This window comes from Alternaria triticimaculans, assembly GCF_023758025.1.
Source record: "Alternaria triticimaculans strain BMP 0046 chromosome Unknown scaffold_8, whole genome shotgun sequence".
Classification (NCBI taxonomy): domain Eukaryota; kingdom Fungi; phylum Ascomycota; class Dothideomycetes; order Pleosporales; family Pleosporaceae; genus Alternaria; species Alternaria triticimaculans.
Genome location: NW_026055965.1, coordinates 102789 through 127488, shown reverse-complemented (window position 1 = coordinate 127488; position 24700 = coordinate 102789). Strand labels below are relative to the sequence as shown.

General features: G+C 52.0%; 12 protein-coding genes across 12 annotated transcripts; 7 read left to right on the top strand and 5 right to left on the bottom strand.

Annotated features, from left to right (window-relative positions):
* Positions 1 to 403: 403 nt before the first annotated feature.
* Positions 404 to 2072, top strand: J4E78_005962 (uncharacterized protein; the record flags this gene model as incomplete). Its single annotated transcript, XM_049366577.1, has 3 exons — positions 404 to 460; positions 506 to 1061; positions 1129 to 2072. The coding sequence occupies 3 exons, from the start codon at positions 404 to 406 to the stop codon at positions 2070 to 2072; spliced, it is 1557 nt and encodes a 518-aa protein (XP_049221283.1).
* Positions 2073 to 2510: 438 nt separating this feature from the next.
* Positions 2511 to 3180, top strand: J4E78_005961 (uncharacterized protein; the record flags this gene model as incomplete). Its single annotated transcript, XM_049366576.1, has 2 exons — positions 2511 to 2543; positions 2608 to 3180. The coding sequence occupies 2 exons, from the start codon at positions 2511 to 2513 to the stop codon at positions 3178 to 3180; spliced, it is 606 nt and encodes a 201-aa protein (XP_049221282.1).
* A 640-nt stretch (positions 3181 to 3820) lies between these two features.
* On the top strand, positions 3821 to 4613 carry J4E78_005960 (uncharacterized protein; the record flags this gene model as incomplete). Its single annotated transcript, XM_049366575.1, has 3 exons — positions 3821 to 3845; positions 3891 to 4262; positions 4333 to 4613. The coding sequence occupies 3 exons, from the start codon at positions 3821 to 3823 to the stop codon at positions 4611 to 4613; spliced, it is 678 nt and encodes a 225-aa protein (XP_049221281.1).
* A 618-nt stretch (positions 4614 to 5231) lies between these two features.
* On the top strand, positions 5232 to 6392 carry J4E78_005959 (uncharacterized protein; the record flags this gene model as incomplete). Its single annotated transcript, XM_049366574.1, has 4 exons — positions 5232 to 5239; positions 5551 to 5951; positions 6017 to 6098; positions 6212 to 6392. 4 exons carry the CDS (start codon positions 5232 to 5234, stop codon positions 6390 to 6392), a joined length of 672 nt encoding a protein of 223 aa, XP_049221280.1.
* A 260-nt stretch (positions 6393 to 6652) lies between these two features.
* J4E78_005958 (uncharacterized protein) lies at positions 6653 to 7204 on the bottom strand (the record flags this gene model as incomplete). Its single annotated transcript, XM_049366573.1, has 1 exon — positions 6653 to 7204. One exon carries the CDS (start codon positions 7202 to 7204, stop codon positions 6653 to 6655), a length of 552 nt encoding a protein of 183 aa, XP_049221279.1.
* A 979-nt stretch (positions 7205 to 8183) lies between these two features.
* J4E78_005957 (uncharacterized protein) lies at positions 8184 to 8654 on the bottom strand (the record flags this gene model as incomplete). The annotated part of the gene is made up of 2 exons (XM_049366572.1): positions 8184 to 8582; positions 8646 to 8654. 2 exons carry the CDS (start codon positions 8652 to 8654, stop codon positions 8184 to 8186), a joined length of 408 nt encoding a protein of 135 aa, XP_049221278.1.
* A 254-nt stretch (positions 8655 to 8908) lies between these two features.
* On the bottom strand, positions 8909 to 10052 carry J4E78_005956 (uncharacterized protein; the record flags this gene model as incomplete). Its single annotated transcript, XM_049366571.1, has 2 exons — positions 8909 to 9925; positions 9978 to 10052. 2 exons carry the CDS (start codon positions 10050 to 10052, stop codon positions 8909 to 8911), a joined length of 1092 nt encoding a protein of 363 aa, XP_049221277.1.
* A 1232-nt stretch (positions 10053 to 11284) lies between these two features.
* On the top strand, positions 11285 to 12475 carry J4E78_005955 (uncharacterized protein; the record flags this gene model as incomplete). The annotated part of the gene is made up of 2 exons (XM_049366570.1): positions 11285 to 11429; positions 11544 to 12475. The coding sequence occupies 2 exons, from the start codon at positions 11285 to 11287 to the stop codon at positions 12473 to 12475; spliced, it is 1077 nt and encodes a 358-aa protein (XP_049221276.1).
* A 443-nt stretch (positions 12476 to 12918) lies between these two features.
* On the bottom strand, positions 12919 to 13298 carry J4E78_005954 (uncharacterized protein; the record flags this gene model as incomplete). Its single annotated transcript, XM_049366569.1, has 2 exons — positions 12919 to 12998; positions 13076 to 13298. 2 exons carry the CDS (start codon positions 13296 to 13298, stop codon positions 12919 to 12921), a joined length of 303 nt encoding a protein of 100 aa, XP_049221275.1.
* Positions 13299 to 17523: 4225 nt separating this feature from the next.
* Positions 17524 to 18620, top strand: J4E78_005953 (uncharacterized protein; the record flags this gene model as incomplete). The annotated part of the gene is made up of 2 exons (XM_049366568.1): positions 17524 to 17696; positions 17756 to 18620. The coding sequence occupies 2 exons, from the start codon at positions 17524 to 17526 to the stop codon at positions 18618 to 18620; spliced, it is 1038 nt and encodes a 345-aa protein (XP_049221274.1).
* A 498-nt stretch (positions 18621 to 19118) lies between these two features.
* J4E78_005952 (uncharacterized protein) lies at positions 19119 to 20366 on the top strand (the record flags this gene model as incomplete). The annotated part of the gene is made up of 3 exons (XM_049366567.1): positions 19119 to 19306; positions 19369 to 19606; positions 19683 to 20366. The coding sequence occupies 3 exons, from the start codon at positions 19119 to 19121 to the stop codon at positions 20364 to 20366; spliced, it is 1110 nt and encodes a 369-aa protein (XP_049221273.1).
* A 2413-nt stretch (positions 20367 to 22779) lies between these two features.
* Positions 22780 to 23620, bottom strand: J4E78_005951 (uncharacterized protein; the record flags this gene model as incomplete). Its single annotated transcript, XM_049366566.1, has 1 exon — positions 22780 to 23620. A coding segment is annotated over one exon (841 nt), but the record flags the coding sequence as incomplete, so codon positions are not given.
* Positions 23621 to 24700: the final 1080 nt, after the last annotated feature.

Here is a 24700-nt window from a genome sequence, read left to right as displayed (position 1 = left end):
CCTTCTCACAGAAGGCGTGATCACTTTTTGCATGTCGGCAATATTTGCAAAGACGCCTCAGTGGAATGACAGATGCTGTGGAACACGACAATCTGGTTTCTAGAGCCTCGCGGTTAGTCGGCTAGAACTGTCAGACGCTTTTGGCAAGTCTTCTTGAGAGCTCTGCATACATGGCGTCGGATATGCTTTGGCGAGCTGCTGCCGCTATGGCAGAGACGGATGACTACGCGTTGTAGTGCATGTGGCGTCATGGCCACAGGGATCGGTTGGCTTTGGTATATCTCAATCGTCGTGCGGTTCGTTTTTTGGTCAGCCTTACTTCATCTGTGTCAGCTTGGTTGTTGTTTTCTGTTCTTTCCGACTCTTCGTTAGAACAACGACTGGATAGAGAGCGAACCTCACCATGGGTTTCGTAGACGAGGATCGCGTCCGTCTAGTTGCGATCTGGGCACCCGCTGCAGTACGTCTTTCAGCTTTCTTCTTGACATTGATCTGATAAGTCCAGTTCGTCGCATACGTAGTCTTGACGGCAATCTACAACCTTACACTTCACCCTCTTGCCAAATATCCTGGTCCGCTGTTATGGCGCATTTCGCCCATCCCCTCGATAATCTCCCTGTTACGCGGCCGCATCGCCTTCGACTACAAGGTCCACCACGACAAATGTGGACCCGTAGTGCGCGTGATGCCCAATGAGCTCTCCTTCAACACAGCGAAAGCATGGGACGATATCTACGGACATCGGGTCGGGCTTGCGAACATGGACAAAGATCCCATCCATGTCGGTGCTGTAGAAGCGATTCCAGGCGCGACGAATCTGACTATGGCACCGGATATCCACCATGCGAGACAGAGGAGAGCGCTAGCTCATGCGTTCAGCAAGCAAGCTTTGCTGGAACAGCAGTATATCTTGAAGGGATACGTGAACCTGTTTGTGGATAGGCTGAGGGAAAAGGCGCACAAGGGTGAAGCAGCGAATATGGTTTCGTGGTTCAACTTTTGCACCTTCGACATCATTGGTGATCTCAGTTTTGGCGAGCCATTCGGATGTCTACGAGAAGGTACATATCACCCTGATAAGCGTTGTCGCGAGATGCACTCCAGGCCCGTACTGACAGACATTCTCAGGCGAAGGTTCTGAATCCGCAAACTGGGTCGTCCTCATCTACGAAGCCATCAAATCCGGCGCAATCGAACAAGCAACGCGCCGCTTTGCCAGACCCGGGTCGCTCGCGCAGAAGTTCCTCATGTGGTGCATACCCACTGTTGTCCGTGAACGCCGTTTCCGCCATTTGCGCAACTCGACCGAAAAGACAGTCAAGAGACTAAACCAGAAAGACAACGATCATCGCGACTTCATCTGGTACATTCTAAAACAACGAGAGAAGAAGAACGAGGTCAGCGACGACGAGGTGATCATGAACGCAGCTTTGTTCATCGTGGCGGGCAGTGAAACTACGGCGACGGAGCTCTGTGGACTGACGAACTATCTTCTGAGAAACCCGGTCATCTTCAAGAAGTTGAAAGACGAGTTGAGAAGCGCGGTCAAGACTGAAGAGGACATCAACATGGACGTCTTGGGCAGCTTACCATACATGAACGCTTGTATCGAGGAGGGCCTTCGCATCTTCCCTCCAGTGCCCGTTGGTCTCTTGCGCACAGTGCCCAAAGGCGGTTCACTAATCGACGGCCACGCCGTACCCGAAAACACCTCAGTCTGCGTCAGTTCCTGGGGCGCATCGCACTCAGCTGCCAACTTTGCGCAACCAGACACTTTCATCCCGGAACGCTTTCTCGACACTCCAGAGTCCAAAGCAAAGTTTGCTGGCGACGCCAAGAAAGCGGCGCAACCCTTCTCGACTGGTCCGAGAGGGTGCATTGGCAGGAATCTGACGTATGTCGAGTTGAGGCTGATTCTGGGTGCGTTTTTGTGGAACTTTGATGTTGAGTTTGCAGACGGAGCGCCGCTTTGGAATCCGAAGGATGAGTTCAAGGGGCTGAAGGCGTATAATACTTGGGAGAAGAGTCCGTTGATGGTTAAGTTGACGGATGTGAGGAAGAGGCCTGCTTAGAGGGGTTGGCATGCGGCAGCGCAGTAACTAAAGGATAGCAGTATATAAATTCTGTACCTAGTAAGGGATGGAATCTTTGCTATATTACTCAATTAATGTACCTGCTGCTTATCCTGCACCTGCCTGATCACTCATGCAACTGGAGGGTCCACGAATCAACACGCCCACGTGACCTCGCGATAGCGCGACGCGCCCGGGCGGGGCTGTGTTCCAAGGTTAGCTCCGAATCTCCTACGTCAGCGTCCACAATCGCCGACAGCTTGACATCAACAGTCACCATCGATGCACAGACACCCGCTTTCTCTACTTGCAAAACAATCACCGACCTCTGCTAAAGTCATTTACCGAGCCATACCGCGACTGCGCATCTCGACTTCACAGCACAGCCTTCCCCCACGCACCTTCCACACCCGCGCACCACTCTGCGCAGCCTACAACATGCCGCAAGATCCAAAGATTGTCAAAGTAGAGGTAAGTTCAGCGTGTACGATATAATTGTGAGATATGTACTGACTGCGCACGTCTACCTCTACAGCCACTTCCCGCCAGCGAGGCAAAGTGGATCGAGTTCCAGAAGATCTCATGGCAGGATCAAACTGGCAAAGACCGCGTATGGGAAGCCGCGGCGCGCAAGACTCGAGGTAAGGCAGGCGTCGACGCCGTTGCCATCACCACGATCATCCGCCACCCTTCGCGCCCACCTTCCACCATCATCATCCTGCAGTACCGCCCACCCGTCAATGCCGTCTGCGTTGAGCTTCCTGCCGGTCTAGTCGACGAGAAGGAAACACCTAGCGAGGCCAGCGTACGAGAGCTACACGAGGAGACTGGATACAAGGGCAAGCTAGCTTTCATTAGCCCGACTATCGTATCCGATCCTGGTCTAAGCACTGCGAATATGCAATTGGCCATGGTGGAGGTCAACTTGAAGGAAGGCGACGCGGAGCCCGAGCAGGCGCTGGATGACGGCGAATTCATCGAGAGGGTCGTGGTGCCAATCGACGAGCTGTACGACCGCTTGGTCAAGTACGATCAAGAGGGCAAGACAGTAGATGCGAGGCTTTGGCATTGGGCTGCGGGATGGAATGCCGCGAAGACTATGTTGTGATGGAGCCTGCCTGGGCCTGGGCGCAGTCCCGTCACCGTCTCCATCGAGGACTTTCTCGTGGCGCGATGTTATGCGCAGGTAAACGATCCCTTCAAGCGCGTCATCAGCGGTCTGACCTTCGAGGCTTCATGATCACATCAAGGCGCGGTATTGCCACGGGGCTGGTAACTTGCTCACAGAATACGCCGCTTGTAGGTAATATCAAACGAACACCCAATATTCGAGACCACTTGGCACCCGTGATCAAAGAACGTGCTCTTTACCTAACTCAACATGGCCTTTATCGCCTTTCGTTTCCTGCTCACTCGTTTCCGCGACGAACGCTCTTGGTTCCTTGGCTTCTTTTCGTCATTCCGCCAGCTAACACCGCCTCCTGCTTCACACGTGCGATTATCGCAAGAGTCACCTGGGTCTTTGGTCGCTATGACGGTAAGAGCGCGCTGTAACAGTGCCAGTAGCGTGCACACATCGGCGCATATAAGCTGCGAACTTCTTCGTTCCTTCTCTTCTACACCAGCTCCTACTTCCCTTACCAGCGATTTCTCCCGAAAGCTATTCCTATATACATTACTCGATCTTATCTCCCCTTCTCACATATCAGATCTCCTAGATCCTCTCCGATCTACCTATCATCGACACGATGCATTTCTCCAGTTACTTCGCTGGTAAGTTGCCCCATGAAGTCTTCAAGCTCGACTAATCGTGGACAGTTGCACTCAGCTTCCTTACTGTGTTTACCAACGCCGCTCCGACTGATTTCAAGACCCAAGACATGTCCAAGGACTGGACCCATGTTTTCTCCCCTGAGCACTTCATGTCCTCACTGATCGAGCCCGGCTCCTCGATGGCGTCTATATCCGTGCCTAGTTGGATCGGCATGGGTGACCCAGACATTCCTCAGATTCGAGGTGAACTTCGGAACCACTGTCCCTTCTCAGTCTGGGCTCGTCTATCTATCGCTGCCAACAACTCCTTTGGGGTGCCCTGCGACCATGCTGGGGAGACCCAGATGGTGGAAGTACTACCAGGCCATAGGTACAAGGCGCCCTTCCCGTGTCAGCTGAACCAGTGTGGTCACAACAGTACGTATTTCCTATCTCATCTCCTAATCTTCCTCATTATCTGCAATTGCTCATGCTAATACACACCCAGTCAAGGTCGCCTACCATCCCGAGGATCGCAACGTCTACCAGATCGAGTACTCCCTGGACCCCCATGACGGCCGTATGTGGTATAACCTCTCTGCCGAGGACGGTGCGCCATTCCAGGATGTTGAGCGCTACCTCGCTGGCTTCGGCCCCACATGTCCTTTCGTTCACTGCGCGCCTGGCCAGTACGGTAAAGACCCGGTCCATGGATGCGACTGGCCGATCCAGCCTGTCTGCGCTACTATCGGTAGCGTTGTCGGAGTGCTTTGTGGTAGGCTGGAGTAGGTTGGCGGGTATGACGGTCGTTGTTGACTTGGAGTCGAGGATGTTGATTGAGTGTTCGCGAACTATATAGACTTGGATATCAGAGGGCTTTTGTATGGCATTTGGCAAATGCGCAACATGAGCTAGATAGATATGCTGCGAGACGCTTCGGTGTTCATCTATTAAACATCAATAACCTTTCACCATTCACATCCTCGTTGTCCTGCACTCACAGTGATCATTGAGTCCATTGCTGCATGTTTCGTGGTGGAGAAGCTTGCCACGTATAGGCTGTACTAAGCATATGGAGTTGACCACAAAGTCAAAGACACCTCACGCATGACCTGTCCAACCACCGAAATGACTTAAGAACGACAAAAGTGCATGGTCCTTCAATTGCTCAACCCACTAAATAGTACTCCCCATCGGATCTCTTGGGACGGCAGTCTCATACGCTCATCTTGCTCGGCTTGAACGAAAATAATACATAGATCATGCGTTTCATTCCACACTTCCTCCGCAATTAGTTAGAAACGCCTCATCGATGCCAGCGTGTTTGCACCGCTTCGACTCATCGAGATGAGCCCCCTGGTTGATCGTTTAACCGCTGATGTATCTCGACCGTCCATGGAACACTGCATGTCCGGGTTCGACTTTTAACACTCGATCGCTCACTGTCTTTGACTCCGAACTTGGCATCATCTCCGCAACTCGACCGGTGTTGCTCAAAATGCACTGCTAAGGTGATAAAGAGATGGAATGAGGCACACAAAAAGCTCCCCGTGTTGCTCAGAATAAGCAGAGTGCGCCTTTGACTCAGACTGCGGTCTCGTCCCGGCTAGGTCACCCACCTTCCTCACCTTCACCCCCCAAAGCTTGGACGTTATATTTTCGGGCAAGACCGCCCCTCCACTCCTTCCTCACCTTCACCTCTCAAAACTTGGACTGTATCTTTCAGGCAACAGCGACCCTCCACTCAACACAATCTTTTCTTCTCCAACCCCAACCAGCGTCAAGCAAAACACATCCGCACAGCTTCTCGTCAAACCCAAAATCTCACCACCATGTACATCCTCACCCTTCTCTTCCTGACCCTCGTCTCGGTTCTCTCCCTCACCAACGCGACCGTCATTCCCAACTTCCCCGACAGCGCTCCTTCCATCCACCTGGTCCTCAACAACAACTGCGGCTTCGATGTCTGGGTCCGCCAAGGTGTCGCCGCAGAGCCCGGAGCGCGCATGGGCAAAGGCGAGAACTGCGGTCCGATGAGCGGGAAGGACACAGAGGAAGTCAAGGTCAGCGCGGGCCAGAAGTTCATCACGCCTGTGCCTATTCTTGAGGATAGCTGCGGACACTCTGGTAAGTGAAAAATGCGGAGGTGAGGGACAGTTTCGACGAGAAGTATTGCTAATTTATGGGAATAGTCAAGGTCGCTCGCAAGCCAGCCGATTGGCAGACGGTCTATCAGTACCAGATGACTTGGGCTAAGGAAGATCACAAGATCTGGTAAGTCGGTCTCTTTTCTCTCTTTCTCTCACCAACATCTGTCTTTCCCACATCTTTGTTGCCTCTTGTACCGACTTCAAGCCTTCCTAAATTCCATGCTAATACCTCTGCAGGTACCAACTTTCTTGCATGAACGGAAACCCTTTCACCGACGTCGTCCGCCAGATCGGTGGTCCCTACGACTCCACCTGCCCGCTCTTCCGCTGCGAGGCTGGTAACAATGGCAGCCAGTGCGATTACCCCCTCATGGCCAACTGCGCTACTGTCGGCGACGTCGTTGGCTACCTTTGCTAGGTCGAGCAGATGACGGAGAAGACCAGAGGATGAAAAGGCTCCGGCAGAGGACAAAAGCACTGCATTGGAATTTATAGGTACAGGACATCGTGAAGATGGTACCGAATGGGACACGGAGATTCGACTGAGTTAGCCATGAGCTCTTATGAGTCATGGTCTTCTTATCTGGCTCGGTAGTTTACTGAACTCAATTGATCTATCTTGCCCCAACTCTTCTCCGCTCTACTGTCCAAGTCTCTTCAACCACATGCATGCATGCCCTAGTTGTTCGCCGTCTTATCGTTATAATAATGCACAGTCTGATCAGCGCACCCACTCGGCGTCTGATACAAATAATTCCCCAAATTGATATACAACTTCTGCCCCGTGCACACATACCACGCACTCTTATTCGGCCGATTAACGCCCGCAACACTCCACTGAAGATCATCGCCACCCCACGCAAACGTACCATACGTGTTCTTGCTCTCCGAGAAACTCACAGCGAGCGACATGCCGTTGATGGAGCGCTCCTCGGATACTACGGCGTAGAGAAGCTTGACGGGTTCGCCAGGTGCGGAGACGAGTTGGACCAGCTGGCCGCTGACAACCTGGAACTGGCCTGCTGTTGTGTAGTCGCCGAGGAGGGCGGGGCCGGTCGAATAGAGGGGGTTCGTTTGGAAGTATTTGTGGAAGTTGGGGGCTGCGACGCCGCGGATCCAGTAGTAGCCGCTTTGGAGTGTCTTGCCTGGTCCGGTGCCTGCGGGGGTGCTGGTGGTGGTTGGTGCACTTGGTGAGACTGATGTAGATGTTGGTACTGGCATAGTGGACATGGTGGATGGTCCAGGTGTAGACGTGGGCGCAGGTGCGGGTGCAGCACCGGGTTGGCATTGAGAGTAGTAGTCACTGGAAGGTTAGCATTGATGCACGAGGCATTGATGCGATTCAGTCTCTCACTTGATCTTGACGCAGCCAGCACCTGAGTTGCATGCTGTCTCTCCAGACCAGTTCGTACCACCACCTTGTCTTCAATTAGCGAATGAACCCTGACTACTTTGTAATGAGCATACATTGCTGCCAATCTCCTACAGCCGCATAAGTAGTGCTCGCTAGCAAGGCTAGCAGAGTCGTGATCGAGCAACGCATGATGAGGCAAGGTATGGCAACTGCTTCAGGTGGATAGCTAACTGTTTGTCTTCTCGAGGATAGACCATTTTGAAGTACAATCCTGCTACCATATATCTTCCATCCTCATTCCAGAACGCTACCACATGATGCCAGATATAGTGCTCGTGCTGGATATGATTCGGACCGTGGTCGCCGCGTAAAGTGGTTAAAGTACCCTAGGGCGACAAGCGAGCACCAAAACCCGGGAGCGAGGCTGAACTTGCAATATGCTTGTGCGACGCCAAATTGCTTAATCAATATACTGGTGTCCAAGTGGCTAACACCCGATCCTTGTGACTGCAGCCGATGCAGGGATTGCCGACCGAGCCTGTGAATCCGGGTACAGCTCATATCGCGTACAACAGAGGCTTGCTCGGAAGTCCTTCTCGAAGTCTGAACAGTCGGTCTGGTCGCCCTCCTAAAGTCTGAGCGCGAAGTGTGGCAGTATGATATCCCATTGTTTCGCGACAGTGCGACACGGACAATCCATCCAGTCACCGGCTCGCGCGTATGATATGAGGCTCGTCGCGTGTGCGTAGGCTTGCTCTTGTTCGTTGCGCGATCGTTCGAAGGCTATGCGTGTACCACGAGTGGCCATCCCGGCGTTTAGACCTGGACAAAAGCATCTGCATCATCTTCCTCTCCTCAGTCCACCTCAGCGACGCCACTAATAGGCTCCGGTCGCGACGAAAACACAATCTTGTACTTCACCACCTCCACAATCTCCAACTCCTCATCTTTCGCACCATCCTCGTCCCCCAGACCACTCATCTCCACATCCTCGACATCCATCTTTTCCCTCTTGCGCATGACACCAAGCGGTTTGGGCAGCTTCTTGCACTCGCCCGTCATGCGCTGGCCCTTGCCCACGTACATGTAGACGCGCTTCATCCATTTCGTATCGCTCGGGTCGTTAATAGCGGGATTGTAGTGTGGGAAGACGAGTTTGCCGACTTGTGTGGAGGCCACGGAGGCTGCAGGCGGGGGGAAGTGGATTGTGCCCTGGATTTCGATGAGGGCAAGGCCCGAGGGTGTGTGGAGGAGCTGTGGAAGGGGGTTCTCGGCGCGTGGGGATGTTGCGGAAGCGGAAGGGAGATGGATCGGTACCGACGGCATTGTGGAGACGTATTCGGGCTTCAGGTGGGAGTTAAAGGAGCACCGTGGAGCAGGTGAGGGTTGTGTATTTGTGGTGTTGGGGCAGGATAATCCCCGCCGGCGAAAACTACGCGACGCGCTGAGATGTGGTGGGGCGAGCGCGCGCGATGGGCAGGAATGACGACACCAAGTGCGCAATAGTTTCGTCAAAATTCATCATTATTCATAGATATCTATTATGTACTAGAAGGCAACCACACTGCTCTTGCAGCTATCTAAGCCCTCTTGCCGAAGACCTTGTCGAAGCCAGTCAGGGTAAGCCTGTACTTGACGTTGTCGTTCTTGTACACGCGCTCAACAGCCTCCTTGATGCCCTCTTCGCTGAGCTGGATCTCCTGTACCCAACTCTTGATGTTCTGCTTGGATGCAAGCTGGAACATCTCCTCCATCTCGGGCCTGTTTCCGATGTGGGACGCACCCATGTAGCAGCCGTTGGGTGCGAAGATCTGGGCGGGCATGGCAGGGAGCGGGTTGTCAGGGAAGCCGACCATGTGGAAGGTACCGTTGACCTTGAGGATGGAGAAGTATTCGGAGAGATCGAACTTGTCAGTCGCATCAGCGGTGTTGATGACGAAGTCGAACTGGAACTTCCATGGCTCAGCCCAGCCCTTGTCCTTGGTGACGATGAAGTCCTTAGCACCCATCTTCATCGCATCCTCCTTCTTGTTGGGAGAGTGCGAGATGACGTAGGTGTCGGCGCCCATAGCTACGGACCAAAGGACACCGAAGTGACCAAGTCCTCCAAGTCCGATGATACCGACCTTCTTGCCGGGGCCAGCTCCTAACCTCTTCAAAGGCGAGTATGTGGTGAGACCAGCGCACAGCATGGGCGCTGCGAGGGCAGTGTCGAGGTTGTCTGGGATCTTGAAGACGAAGTACTCGTGGCCACGGATATGGCTGGAGTATCCACCCTGTGCGACGGTGCCGTCGTTGTGCTTAGCACCGTATGTGTCGACTTGGTTGGGGCAGTAGTTCTCCTGGTCGTTCTTGCATTGGTCGCAAGTAAGGTCGGCGCCAATCTGAGCACCAATACCGGCGCGGTCTCCAACCTTGACCCTGGTGACCTTGTCGCCGACCTTGACGACCTTGCCGATAACCTCGTGTCCTACGCAGAGGGGTAGAGGGAGCTCCTCGCCCCATCCTCCAGTGATGGTGTGGACATCTGAAGCGCAGACACCGCAAGCGTCAATCGCAATGTCGACGTCGTACTCCTCAAACTTCTTGAGGGGAAGCTGGGAAAATGTTAGTACAGCTATCATTTGAAAGATTGGCTCATTGACTGACCTCCTGTCGCTTGAATGTGCTCCAGTTCTTGATGTCGGTCACCGCGAAGGCGTCGGTAGTCTCTGGGTAAGGCATTGTTGCGTTTGAGTTGGAATTGGAGTATGGGGAATGTTGTTGGGGAGGTGAGAGAGATGATGGAGGGGCAGGTGTTGAGGGGCATGCACACGTATTTCAAGCATCGGTCAATCCCCCGCCAGCTGTTAGAGTCGGCCCACGGTCACAATGGCGTCTCGTCCAGTGAGGTCATAACAGTGGACGAGAACGAGAGGGTACCCGCCGTTGAGGCTCCTGCTGCTCCCTGATTGGGCAGGCCTACAGCCACGAGCGCGTTGTCGCTATGGCGCGCATTGTACCTTTTTCTTGACCGTCACTGACGCGTCAATGATCGCGACTTTATCCGTCACATCGGAGTTCTGCCAACGGTCTCGAGGGCTAGATCGCAAACCATGCCCTGTCGCGCTGGCTAATCCACGCTATACGCGTCTGGTCGTTCCGACCGTACCGAGTTACACGGGGTTCGTCAATGCGCTTGTATAACTCCTGTCGTCTTCGTTACAAGTCCAGATATTGTTTGTAAGAATGTCGCATTCGAGTGCCGGCGAATTCAGCGAAGGCGATGACAGATTTTCCGAGCTCGATCCAAACGGGGAAAGTACGACGACGTAGCTGTTCCGAGTGCCGAGCGTCATGCTTTAGTTGCCGACGTCATAACCCGGGCCTCGCCCCCCTATGCCCTTCATCTCTCATCGGTAGGTATAATTGGAATTTGTTTTTCTTTTGTTGGTTCATGTAGCGTCGACCAATGATTGCGCATCCAGGAGGACAGGCTGCGAATCCAGGATTCTGTACGTGGGTGCACCAAGCTAGTCCTCAGTGTGGCACGCGGCTCTTATACCCCTAGGTACTCCCACAACGGCATGTACATGAGCCGAGCTGATATGGATGAGCTCGTCCAGAACTTGGTTCCTCCACTGCAAATCGGTTCGCGTTATCAAGCTTCCGGCCATTTGCCATGCCACCTGGTACCCCGCATCGTGAATGCGGGGTGATGAACCGGAGGCTTACCCTTTTGGGCATTCCGTGATCTTGGGCAGCAGGTGCACACATGCGCTTGCCAGTAGGAACAGACCGAAGCCAACGGACTGACCGAGTCCGGGGAATGAGCGCGACGTCTGTTTGTCGGCCATGGAAGGAGCCAAACTACCTGCGCCACCTTGACCAAGTACTTCTGTCCTTCTCTTGTCCTCCGCCATCTTTCAAGTCACTCTCATATACGCTTCTAATAGTGTGAACCCAATTCGATCATAATGGCCGCCGCGGCAGATGACAACTCGATGAACGCGCTGCGGTTCCATGGGCAACATGACCTGCGATACGAGAGGATTCCGATACCCCAAGTCAAAGCAGGGCAAGTCAAAGTGAAACCGGCATGGGTGGGAATTTGCGGATCAGGTAAGGACCCAATTACAGAAAGTGAGACAGCGAAACTGACGTTGCTTTATACCTCCACGAATATTTGGGTATGTACTCGAATGACGAACATGCGCTCCATAGCTGAGCACCTAGGTGGCGCGAATCTCTGCCCTACCACGCCCCACCCAATCACCGGCGAAACGGTTCCACTAACCTTCGGCCATGAATTCAGTGGCACAGTAGAGGAAGTTGGCGAGGGTGTTACTGACTACAAAGCCGGCGACAGAGTTGTCATTCAGCCCATCATCTACGACGACACCTGCGGCGCCTGCGAGGAAGGTCTGCAAAATTGCTGCTGGTCCAACGGCTTCATCGGCCTGTCTGGTTGGGGCGGTGGTCTTGCAGATCACATCGTCGTTCCGACCTCTACTCTGTATCATCTCCCTGACAATGTTCCACTCGAGATTGGTGCGCTCGTTGAGCCCCTCGCTGTCGGCTGGCACGCAGTCAAGATCAGTCCTTTTAAGAAAGACAACGTCGCATTGGTGCTGGGGGGTGGGCCCATCGGTATATCAACAATCCTAGCTCTGAAGGCGAAAGGCTGCGATCGGATCATCGTCTCAGAAGTGAGCAGAAAGAGACAGGAGTTTGCGAGAAAGTTCGGAGCGCACTACATCATCGACCCCACCAAGGAAGACCTTGCCAAGCGCTGTCGCGAACTCACCGGAGGTAAGGGTGTACATGTAGTCTACGACTGTGCCGGCGTCCAGGCTGCTCTCAATCAGGCCGTACATGCCACCCGCGCTCGAGGCTGCATCGTCAACATTGCCATATGGGAGAAGCCTTGCACCATTTTCACCAACGACTTCAACTTCAAGGAGAGAACCTACATGGGCATTGCAACTTATGAGATTGGCGACTTTCAGGAAGTGATTGATGCACTGAGCAGGGGAGACATGGATCCGAAAGAGATGATCACCCAGAGGATTGCTCTTACCGAAGTTGAAGAGAAGGGCTTTAAGAGCCTCATCAACGACAAGGACAACCAGGTCAAGATTCTGGTGGAGGTTGGTGGAGGCGCATAGATGAATGGCTCGGAAGCTGGCAGATAATTTCCCACGCGACCAAAGTCCCATGAGGAGAGATCTGCAGTCTCTTGATGAGATACAAAATCTCTGATCATTCCATACGGACTTATCACTGCTTGGTTTCTTACTGTCTGAGAGTTACCTCGCCGGTGAGCGGGTGGTGGGCCTAATTTGCCCAAGGTAGCATTATAATCACATTTTCTCAACTCTTCATCATCACTGGGGATTCGAACAAGGCCGAAATAGCGTCTATAGTATGATTTGAATGAGTCCGACACACTCTCGTTATGTGTTGAACTAACAAGAAGCAGCGTTGTTAAATCTAAGAAGCAAAGGGTCTAGCGGTAAAGACTGTGATTTGATATCCACCACTGCCGTTGCCGGCTACCATCTACCGATGTCACCCGCCATGTTCAACCCTATCGACTCCTCATGATCGTCTAGCAGGTGATCTTGTACGAGTTCTTAGGGCCATACGCCTCACAAACACCGACTTCGCCGAACACCTCTGGGGCTTCATCTGTGCAGTCGAAAGATGTGTGCAGATTGACTATCGGCAAAGATTAGCGAAGTCGTATTCCTGGTATAGGAACTTACTCTTGCAGTTGGGGTTAGCAGCTTCGGTAATGATGAGACTCTTGTTGCCGTCGTAGATGCTGATGCACCTGTTGGCGGGGAGGTTGGTTGAGCCCTCAATCAGACATCCGGATGCGGTGCTGCAGGCGGCGCACGTCGAGATCGTGAATGAGAGGGTACCCTGTGCGGCGCTGGATGCGACGAATACAGAAGCGAGGGCAAGGAAGGTAGTTGAGAGCTGCATGTTGAAGATAGTGGGAAGTTTTGGCGTCGAGGAGAGGGATAATTTGTGGATTTAGGAGAAGAATTGGTTGGAGAGAAGATGATTCTCGAGCTCACAGTGAGGCATTCTTATACAAAGCATGAGGTTGTGGATTACATGATCGGGTTATTTTGCCAACCGATAACATCTTACTGATATTATTGCCCTGTGAGAATGCTGATGCTCGCTATGGACCCGTCTCATGACCAAGAACGCGTACGCAGGCACGCTCTGTTAGGCCGTGTTACGGCGGTGACAGCACGAAGAGAGGCTTTGTTGGGCTTTAGTACGATTAAGGACTGACCACGAGGTACACACGGCTAGCTGTTGGTAAGCGGGCGTATTTACAGTAAGCATACACGAGTTCCGGCTTGCCACTTCAGTCTTACATCTCTCTCTTAGCAAGTGTCGGCTCGAGGCGACTAGGCCTGCCCGTGTGTTGGTCTCACCACTCTTTTGTTAGCAAGTGGAAGTCTTTTGTGCACGTGAGGTGGCTAGATCATGGCTGTCATTTCTCGCTACGATCAGAGCATCAATCTGTTTACCCTCGTGGCAGCCTTCCATGATCACGTCGCAAAAGATTCAGAAGTTAATTGCGTGAGAAATGGTCCGAAAATATGAGTAGAGATGTTCTCGTCGAACTCCATGCGCGCAAAGAATTTGGAGACGCCCTGTATTGTAGATATATAAACACCCCTCCTGTCATGTGTTGAACGAACAGCGAGCGGCGGTAAGAGAAGAGGAGGGAAGAAACATCGCAAGATGCTGACACAAAAGTATGTACTGTAGATACTTTACAGATATCAATACTCTAGATGCACCAGGCGGCTTAACATGTGATCTTGAAGCTGTTCGATGGAATCTTGCTTTCGCAAATCCCGCCGTTGTCCTTGTGCACCTCCGGCGTTCCTCCGCAGTTGAACTCGGGGTAGAGATTGACTGCACAATACGTTAGCTCGAAGATGGGTGGACGGGGAAGTATATGGCTTCAGTACCTTGGCAAGACGGGTTTGTTGCGTCGTAAGTCTTAATGGTGGTACTTCCATTCCACATGGTGATGCAAAGGTCCGGTGGAAGGTTGGAGCGGGTGTTGACAGAACAGAACGTGCCCGGCACCGGGGTGCACTCAGTGCAGTTCCATGTTGTGAAGGTAACGCTGTCGTACGCGGCAGCTGTGGCAGCCAGAGCGATGCCTGAGAGAAGAGCAGAGGTGGAGAAATGCATGTTTGAAGGGGTTGTTGGGGTACTTTCTCTATCTGGGCTGTAGGGTGAATGGTGTTGTGCGAGCCTATCTCCAGCGGATTGCTGCTCTTATGCTTCATAGTAGGATACAAGGCATCCCGTCATGAGTTGGCCAAGCAGCCACGAGTATGCTACAGCGGTTCGATGCCCAGAATAATCCCGCGCCGTCCATTGCCCGAATGCAACGATAGCAACAAAGACCCTGCATGTCAGGGCTGTTGACACCAACTGACAATAGTCCATGCTTTGAGAGGGCAGGTAGTCTTGATCTTGGCTTGGGCGCGGCGTATACGTGACTATCGTGGGAAAGACATCCTTGGAACAAACGAGTATGACTAACGATTGACATTGCTGATGCCAACTGTGATCTACGCGGATTTCCCTACGACCGAAAGATGACACGAGGTATCGTGGAACGCGTTGGCGGTGTTGGTGGCGATGAATACTGGAGGTGAGATTTTGGTGGCTGGTCTCTACCCATTAATACTGAGTGTTATTGGCCGTCGCAAGTCTTTCCACATTTTCCAATTGACTATGATATCTGCCGTGCACTGTCGCTACACATTGTAAAAGCCTGTCTGGTAGTTTAGCAATATTATGTAGATCGCGAACAGTTCTCGAGCTTCGCAGAAAGCGCACATCGGGGTAGAACATGGCTTAGTATGCAGAAGTATGTATGCATCGCTATTTGCGGATCCTGGCCGCACGCAAGAGCTGATGGTAAATCTATGCGGTAGACTGAGCCGCGGCTTGGGGTCGAAAGAGACGGCATAGTCGGCCTATGGTTGAGTTTATGGTTCAAATTCGATTCATCCTCTTCCGGCTTGGGCGAGATGGCGTGTGCGCAGTCCCTGATAGAAATGCGATTGCCTGGTAGAGAGCGATTGTCCGAGACGGGAGCGTCATGAGATAGTCGTGGCTGCGACGACACTAGATGTCAGACGCCATAGCGCGAGCGCACTAGCTATCATGATGACGGTCGGGAGATGTCGAGGAGACGGAGGCTGGGAGACGCGCCGACAGGGGCGCTAAGACGCTAGACTGTATGCGTCATCATGACCCCCACAGGCCTTCTCGAAATCTCATAGCCCAGCTCAGCACTTACGGGCTTCAGACATTGTTGGATTCATGCCGACCGCCACGATATGTTGGCTGACTCTTTGATTAAGACCCTGCAATCTCTCAGAGTAAGCCTCAATAGCACATGCGTGGTAACTTCAGGTGGCCTCTGCCGGGTTAGCCGTTCAAGCCGGTCATTCCGCAGTTTTCGGCCACCAGTACATTGCAGACAATAAGAACGGATTCATTGACCCAGATCTATACATTAGCTACTCCTGCCAGACTAGTCGCCGGGAATATGGGATTCGGCAGGACTCTCTTGACGCGTATGCTTGAGAACAGGGAGCAGATGACTGGTGCCACTCGAAGGTTGCAAAGGAGCTGAAGTAATTCGAAGAGTCAGAAGAGCCTCCAGAAGCACGTTATACCGAGACGTAGCTCCCATAGTAATGACAACAGCGATGGTAAAGTTGATTGAAGTGTTCGTGGAAGGTGCACGTGGAGGATGTCGGCTGCCGTTCCCAAAGTGGCGTAGTGCGCGAAGTTTGACGCGTCTCTTCACAACATCAGAGCTTCAAACCTCACCGCATCCTCCTCGTCCACTCCATCTATCGCGAATCTCTATCTCGTTCGTGTCTCTCACCCACAAATATTTTGCGAATCCAATTCACACCTGCCGTATATGCTAGAGTTTGTGTATATCATTACTGTCGCGTCTCTCTATTGTCTTGCTATTGTCTAAATGCCCGTGATAATACGCGCTGCCTCACCAAGGAAGTCACTCTGAGAGGTCGTCGCATGCACTATCATCATTTATTCACCTCATGCATCGTCTCATTCCTTTATGTCTTCATCAAATCATTGCGAAATGAGTGGTCTGCTTTCTCAATTCCCTATCAGGATTCGCACATCCCTTAGCCTCGTCGTATGCAAATTTCCGCGTCCGATTCCTTTCCGTCAAACCTCACCTGACCCATACATGGCACCTGTCGCCTATGGTGTCTGCTCGGCTGCCACTGAGGCAATCTTCATTTGACGAGGTTTGAGGAGAGCCCCACGACTGTTTTCCAAGAGCACGGGAGCGACGCCTTGGTCGCGCGTCACATGGCGACGAACGATAGAGAAACATCGCATACCTTGCAGGACAGAGTTGTTCAAGCCAGGTTGTGCGCCTCCCGCTTCACACCAGGCAGCCGCGCTGATACCGCTATTGTGGGTCGTTTGCAGTGAGTGAGAGCGGAGTCGCGCCCGCTTACCACGCACATTTCTCCATACAGCGATATTGAATTTGCATCTGGATATAGAAATCTGTACTTATCTTGGGTATATAATCGCTATCGTTTGAGAGTAATACAATTATTCCGTAAAGCCTGCCTCGTGTCGCAGTTTGGTACACACCATTAGTTAAGTGTCCCCCCCAAAATGAAAAACCTCGCTGACTATCCACGTTCGAGCCCAGGTCCAACCACTCAGCCCTTAGTTTGCAACACCGAGTTGCATTCTTTGGGCTGAGTGGTGACCTGGGAGCTGAAATACGTGTTTCTCTCTCAAGTCAGGACCTGGGCATTAAACCCCACCTTACCTCAATACTCTTCGGAGTTCTCAAATACAATACATACACCTCAGACATAAAGATCTGGAGGAAAAGAGCACCGGTGTATCTTCTTTTTTGCCCTTTCTTTTTGCCCAGCTAAGCGAAGTGAAGGCAGCGCAAATAGGCAGCTACCGTGTTCCTGTCACTATGTTACCCACGCTCTCACCTGCCGACTACCCGCTCACTCACCTTCCTACTATCTCTCTACCCTGGTGTTCCCGCTAGCCTGTATCTTTTGGAGATACATATCCTCTGCTACACCTTTCCACCCAAACACACCCTGCTAGCTTCCTACAATATCTAGTTCTGAAGATGTCTAACCCTGCAGCCCTTGTTAGACGCGTCGGCGAGCCTTCTGAGTACCAGCTTCTGCGTGAGGTACTTCGCCGCAAACTCATCAAGGTTTCACCAGCTCTCTATCCTAATATCACGCTCGACCAAATCCTCGCTGCGAATGGCGCCAACAACATGTACCCCTACCAAGAGTAAGCATTATCACATTCCCCAGAAGAAGGTCGTAGAGTGCGCTGACGATTCCTGCTAGTCATCCGCTCGCCATGCAAGTCAACATGGGCGCCACCCTAGCAGGCGTCCTTTTCCGTCGCGGGGAAGTGAAGTACAACATCAAGAACCGCGTTCCGATGGGCCAATGGAGCTTTGAAACCGCCTTGGCCTACTTCTGCAGCAACAGCAACGACAACATCAGCTTCTCAAGCTACTTTCGACAGACACGCGCTCGCCTTTACCTCGCCGCGTACGCCAAATACGAGAACAAGGCCACGAACGTCCAGAAGATCTACATGCTCGCCTGCGCTGAAGAGAACGGAAACAAGCGCATCCAAGACCGCGGCTTCAAGCCCACCCACTATCGCGAGCGCTTCATTCACGAGCTGCTACAGAACCCCCAAGACTTCGATATCTGCACGCAGAACCGCAACAAGGGTATCCTAAAGGATATGCGCCAGCTAGTCGAGTCCTGGAAGCTGGTTGAGAGCAACTTCGATCCAGACAACGTCCGCCACCAGAAGCTGGCTCAGATTGGACCGGCTCTCGTGGAGTTCTTCGAAGCTGAACACATAGTCAAGGATGACAAACCGGATAGTATTCCTGGCGTCAGCCCTACCAGTGTCATCGAGCTCGATGTCACCAAGTACCAACCCTTCACCGCCGACTATCGCATCTTGACGGGACTCTTGAAGGCTATGCAGGGTTTCCGTACCTACGAGACTGTCGACATCCTGGTTGTGGACGACATCGCTGATGGTCTTGATGGCTTGAAGGTTTCCAATGACATCGGAATGGATGTCACACCGGTTGAGGGCCCAGCTCGACCTGTCTTGCATGTCCTTACTATGCCGGAGGTCGATCTTTCCCGCTTGGGTGACGTTGTCACACTGAACTTCGATTGAGCAGCATTTTGGTTCTCTACAACACTGTTTGGAAAAGGAACAGACTATTGGAGATAGAATTGGCGTCGATACATATTCGGCGACAGCAGGTCTGGATATTTAGGTTGTCGGTAGATCTTCACGGTACTGGGTGGGCAAATTTCGTCCGCTGATTAGCTTGCTAAGAGTCAATTTCAGCCGCCATAGTCACGAACGAAGCACATATGCTGGAAGAGTTGCGTATGAATCTTGTCTAATTCGATCATTTTCATTTTCATCTCACGTTCATTCTATCGCGCTGCCCATCCAATATTGAGGCGCGTGGTCGCATTTTACAACCGCGTAGCCCGGGTTCTGCGCTTTCCAGATGGACTTTGTCCAATTTTATCCCGTAATTCCGTCCAATGTTTGCTCCATCACGACATTTCCTCTCCTAAGGTCTTAGTCAGTCGCATAAAGTGCGCTCTCCGCGTTCTCTTCACTGCGATCGACACTGTCCGCTTACACCCCGCTACCAACATGGACGACAAGACCGAAGATATCGAGAAGATGGCGGAGAACTTGACGCCTGAAGATATGACGGCGCTTGCAGAGCTTCTCCGCCGCAAGACCGACAGAGTACCTAACGGCCTCCGTGCCCAGCAGACGCTACCGCTTGAAGCCATTCTATCTCCTTCCCCGCAGCAACAGTACTTTCCCTATGAAGTGTAAGTCTTGTTTCTTATTCCCAAGTCCAGTCCACAACATGCTCATACTAACGACTGCATAGCGCTGATGTCGCAGAAGGCGCGACATTCTCCGGTCAGCTCAAGCACCGCGGCGCCATCGCGCGGGCGATGCAATCGTTCACCCCCATGTCGGAATGGCCCGTTCAAACCATACTCGCCTACTTCACTTCCAATGTCAATCGTCATATGTGCTTCTCCCGCTACCTCAAGCAAACGCGCGTTCGACTATTGGTCAATCTGGTGTCATTGCTCAACAAGACTGACACACCCATGATGGCGGTATGTCTTCTCGAGACCTTAGCCTCTTCGGTTATATCGCAACCGCAGATATCACTTCACTAACGCCGTTCTACAGGCCTACACACTAGCCTGCATGGAATACGTCCAGCATCCCAGTCTCGGCGCCCAGTTCGACCCCGCGAATCCCACAAAGCACCAGTTCGCCTTCGTTCACATGCTGAAAGACAACCCCGACGATTTTATCGTACTCAGCGGTGACTCACGCAACGAATATGTCCGAGCGAAGCTGACTACATACCTCGCCGAAGCACGCAATGCGTGTCCAGATTGGACCCAAGTACCTCCCCCGACACGCGCCTTGTTCGACTTCTGCTTTAAAGGTGGTCAAGATCAGATGAATGAGATGGCGCAGAAGGTGTTGACTAAGAAGAGGAAGAGAGGAAAGAAGAAGACTACGCCGTCGGTACCGCAGGGCGATGTGCCGTTTGTGTGTAAACGTGTACTGTCACCACTGTTCGAATATGACGATAGTAGGATTAAAAAAGTGTGCGTTGGAAATGCCTTGCTGGAGGGACTGATCGAGGGGATGCCTTGTGTGAGGGTATTGGGTGAGGAGGATGGTGCTAAGGATGAATACAAAGAAGATGTTGAGGGTGGCGAGGAACTAAAGGTCTCTGGGGTTGAGGAGGCAGGTGAGGGGTTCGAACAGGGTCTTGAATATATGGTAAAGGACGGAGGTGGTGCTAAGGCTGTGGGAAGTGTGGACTTGACATCGTGGTATGACTGGAAAAACGTGTAGGAATAGGTATGCCTGGCACTCCTTAAGACACTTTGGATGTGTGGCGGAACTGTTGGGTAGAAGCTTTTCCATCTACATAGGTTTATGAGCCTATTGCCTACTCTCAATACCTTCCACGAGTACCTCCCGGCTTTATCAAAAGGTAGATGTCATCAACGCATCACTTCTATGTTGTCATCATCGTTACCTTTTGACTTGGCACTGGAAGGATTCTGCTATAAGTCCTCACGCGGCCAAGAGCACTGCAAGATAAGTGCTCCGATTTAGATTTTAGTCGTCAACATGCCTGGCTCCGGCAGCATCGGCTCACAAGCGCCGCTAATCCACACCGTCGATTTGAGCGCTTTCAATGTCTTGAGCTTGGACGAGCCCGATTAATCGTATGAGGATGACATCGAAGAAATGTTCGCGGATGGCGGTGAAGATGAAGTGGATGTCGATGACGGCTTCTGCATTCTTGACAGCGTTGACCTGGAATTATGGGTGAAGAGGGCTGGCACTGGTGTGTAGACATCTGAGTATGCTTTGCTTACTTCAGCTTACTTTGAGTGCTTTGGTGGCTCATTTTGAGGGTGTTTGTCGCCTACATAGGTTTTTGAGGACGTGTATCTTGCTCTATACACTTGGTGAATAGCTCCTGGGTTAACTACATGGTAGACGAAATGACTCAATACACAAGGATGCCTAGCGTCCTTCAAGACACAATCATCTTCCAAGATCGCTGTTCATCATAGCTCTTGCAGTCCACAGACTTCTCTGAAAACTGCATGCACCCTCCGTATCCTCAGCGAATACCTCCTAGATCAACTCAACACTTCACCATGCAGTTACCAGCACGATTGTAGTCCTCAACCCACTACGTGCAAAATCATCGTATTCCACATATCCATCCCCCATCCGATCAGCCAGCCTGATACACAGGGTTCTCGGTCTTATAATACATAGTCTTGACTGGCTGCTGTTGAGACGCATACCTTTCTTTGGCCTTTGCGCTCTCCTCTCTGCTCTTCATCTTCCTATCCACCATCTGTAGAGTTCGGAGTTGTTGGTCGGACAGGCCGGTCAGACCTTTTGCAGTACGCGGGGTGGTAGTGAGGCTGCGGTGGGGATCGCTGCTGTTGTGATATGAGGATAGATGACCGGGCTGTGAATGCGTGGCAGGAGGTTGTTGAGAGGGTGAAGATTTGGCGGCAGTAATGGCGGGTTTTGCATTTCGGTGTCTTGGGCCGCGGCGCCGCGAAAGTGCGAAACTGGGGTTGGCAGCTCTTGATGTCGTCTCGTCTGCGCTATTGCTACGCCGGGGGTTAATGGCCAATGCAGATGGTAGATGCATCTCTGCGGTCATCTTGCAATTCCAATCCTCGCTACCTCCCTCCTTCACCTCCGCATCCCAGAAATCTGTCAACTCAGCCATCTCAATCATACAGTGCCCTTTGTTCCGCATATGCGTCTGCACAGCATCTACACTTCCTTTTTCTTGTCCACAGTAGAGACACTCGTGGTATTCGTAAACCAGAACGGCCAGATACGAGAGAAGAGACTCTAAAGAGTAGAGTCGCGAAGGCGCGGGTACGAAAAGGCTGTGCTGGGTTGACATGTGGTCTAGATTTGTGATCGGAGTGGGAGAGGAAGAGGGGCAGAAGAGACATCTTGTCGAGGACGAAGTATTGGAATATTCCTCTTGTGTATCTGCTCTCGGTGGTTTGGAGTTAATATCGCTTCCGCTGGCGGTGTGTGAGACTACTCGTGGTCTCCGTATCAGAGCATTGTCGTTCTTTCTCGGTTGTTGCGTGTCATCCTCGCTCTTACCTTCTAGCATCCCAAAGTCTTGCTCGGATAAAGCTGGAAGTTCAGAAATGCGCCTTTTGAGATTGTGGATACTGTCACAGAACGTCAGTCCGACCACTTCCGTGTCTAGATGCTCGGGATGATCTTACTGCCAGGGTTGATGCATGTGTGCACGCTGTAGCGCACTGCTTGTGAAAGAAAGAGAACATGCGTTGCAAGGAAACGCTGTCCGCGCTTCCGATGTCATCTCTGAGGTTGTCTGTGTAGTTGTTTGTTGCGAAGGGGGTGTGGAGAAGAGATAGGTGGCTCTCGGCTGAGAAAGAAGGATAGTACGTCTCGTATGAAGGCGCGAATGCGATCGGCTTTGCTCTGGCCAATTGATGCATCCAGGCATTCGAATCTTATATAGGCAAATTAGTCGACTTACTGGCCCAGGGAGTATTGGCGACCACCAAGTCACGTGCCAAGCTATCCTCGGCGCAGCCACCTCAAGCCTCAATGAGTCATTTCCACTCACTCGCACGCATACTCACTCAGCAACATCCTGTTTTCCTGTTAGCTGACCAAACATCACTGTGAGCAAAGTAGATCCTGAAAGTACGTTTTCAAATCCAATTTTTAATTGTCAATCATGATACCCATGCTCCCGCCAACTTTGCTTCTTCTTGTTACTCTTCCGTTCCTCCTTGAGCTTCTTCGTCAGCCCCAGCCCGTCAAGTTTGGAGAGTACCTTCTCCACCAGCTTAGTGACACTACTCCTTCTCTTTACTTGTTTAGCCGGTAGAGCGGTGATCCCTTGATCTTCAACGTGCGGCTCGCCTTCTTGACTATACTCATACTCATCAACGTCAAAGTGGTCGGATATGGGTGAAAATAATTGCTCAGCACTGCGGTGCGCGTAGAATGACTGGCCATCGGTCTCGTATCGGATCTTGGTGTCGTTGTCATAGCCTTTGACGTAGCCTGGGCGAGACGCACCGCTGATTTGTGAGACGCGAGAGGGAAAGTAGGTTGCAACCCCATTTACCATATTGATACACTTGTGTTGTTCGTAGATTGGTGTTTTTGACGATGAGGGGGCTGGGGTCGTAGGGACTTTCTTAGATGTCCGGACATGCAGGTCGAGGCGGCGGCGGGGTGAAGGCTGGTCATCGGAAATGACAGAGTCGTGGCGCGAAGAATTATGAGAAGAAAGTGATTCCGACGACGTGCGATCACTTTCCTCTGATGTCCGAATGTGAGAGTGAAGACGTGTTTGTCTGTCGGTGGGTAGCGATGGCAGTGGCTTCTGCTCATGTGCCATCATAATTGGATCCATGTTCGGGACACCGCGTCGGATAGACAAAGGCAGAGGCTGTGCTGATGACCTATTCAGTGCCGCGAGGTCCTGCTCCTCCTGTGACTTCCTTCGGTAGTGAACGATCGGTTTCATATTACCATCCCAATCGACGATCATAGTGCCCTGACTAGCCGGCCGGTTGTCCTGAGCAGGTGCGATAAGGGATTGCCATGTTGCCGCATGGTCATCGATCATTTGCGTTAATTCCGTTGCAGCTCCATAACGAGAGCGAACTCTGGCATGGTGCGTGGGTCGGTATTGGGAGCCTTCGCTGTGATTGCGAATGTGACGGGAAATGTTGCGTGGTTGAGGTGACTGCTGAAGAGTGCAGCCTGTGTCATGGCGGTCGGCGCCATGAGCAAAACCGTAGAACGACATAGCGTTGAGCGGCCGTGATTGTTGTGTTGAGTTGGTGGAAGGTGTCTACTTTAGTCTTTGTTTCGATATGTTCGAAACTGAGTCTTTGACGTTGTTAAAGTAGTAGAGCAGTGTAGTTACTGTGAGTTGTTGTTCCTGTGTGTGGTACGTTAGAATCGTATGGATGTTTATGGGAGGCAAGTTGTATAGACTGAGGGAGGCGCCATGGTATGTGCACAGTGCGATACGAACATCGCGTATAGTGAATTCATGTGCTCGATAGTGACGGGCTGTGGACGAGTGATGCTACCACATCGATGATCGTTCGTCCATTGTGAAAGTCAATAATTGATGATGAATGGACGGGCGGTCGAGGTTTTGAGATGAGATTAGTGTGAAGCGAATCTAACGCATCGTCATTAGCAAATTAAATACAATCCCGCTGGCATGCCAATACCCCACGTTTCGACGTTGGTGGCCAACTTATTTCGAGCAACCCAGGTATACTATGAGTGCAATCTCTTCCGTCTACCCACGTTCTCTTACGTCTCGAGATGCATATGAACAGAAATGACGCAACAGATTGCTATGGAACATGTCAGACACAGGAAGGAAAATGGTATAGACCAAAAGCACAAACTCCGTGGCGAACGATGAAGGGGAAGAGTGAGAAAGCACAGCGCATGAACCCCGGGTATTACCAAGCTCCGAAGACCCTCATGATGGATGAAGATGGCCTGAGAGTACCGAGAAAAGACAGATGAAACATCTAGTTCTTGTCCTTGCTGGATAGCTTGTCCTTGATCTTGCCGAAGAAAGAGCGGCGCTTCTTCTTCTTATCGTCAGCACC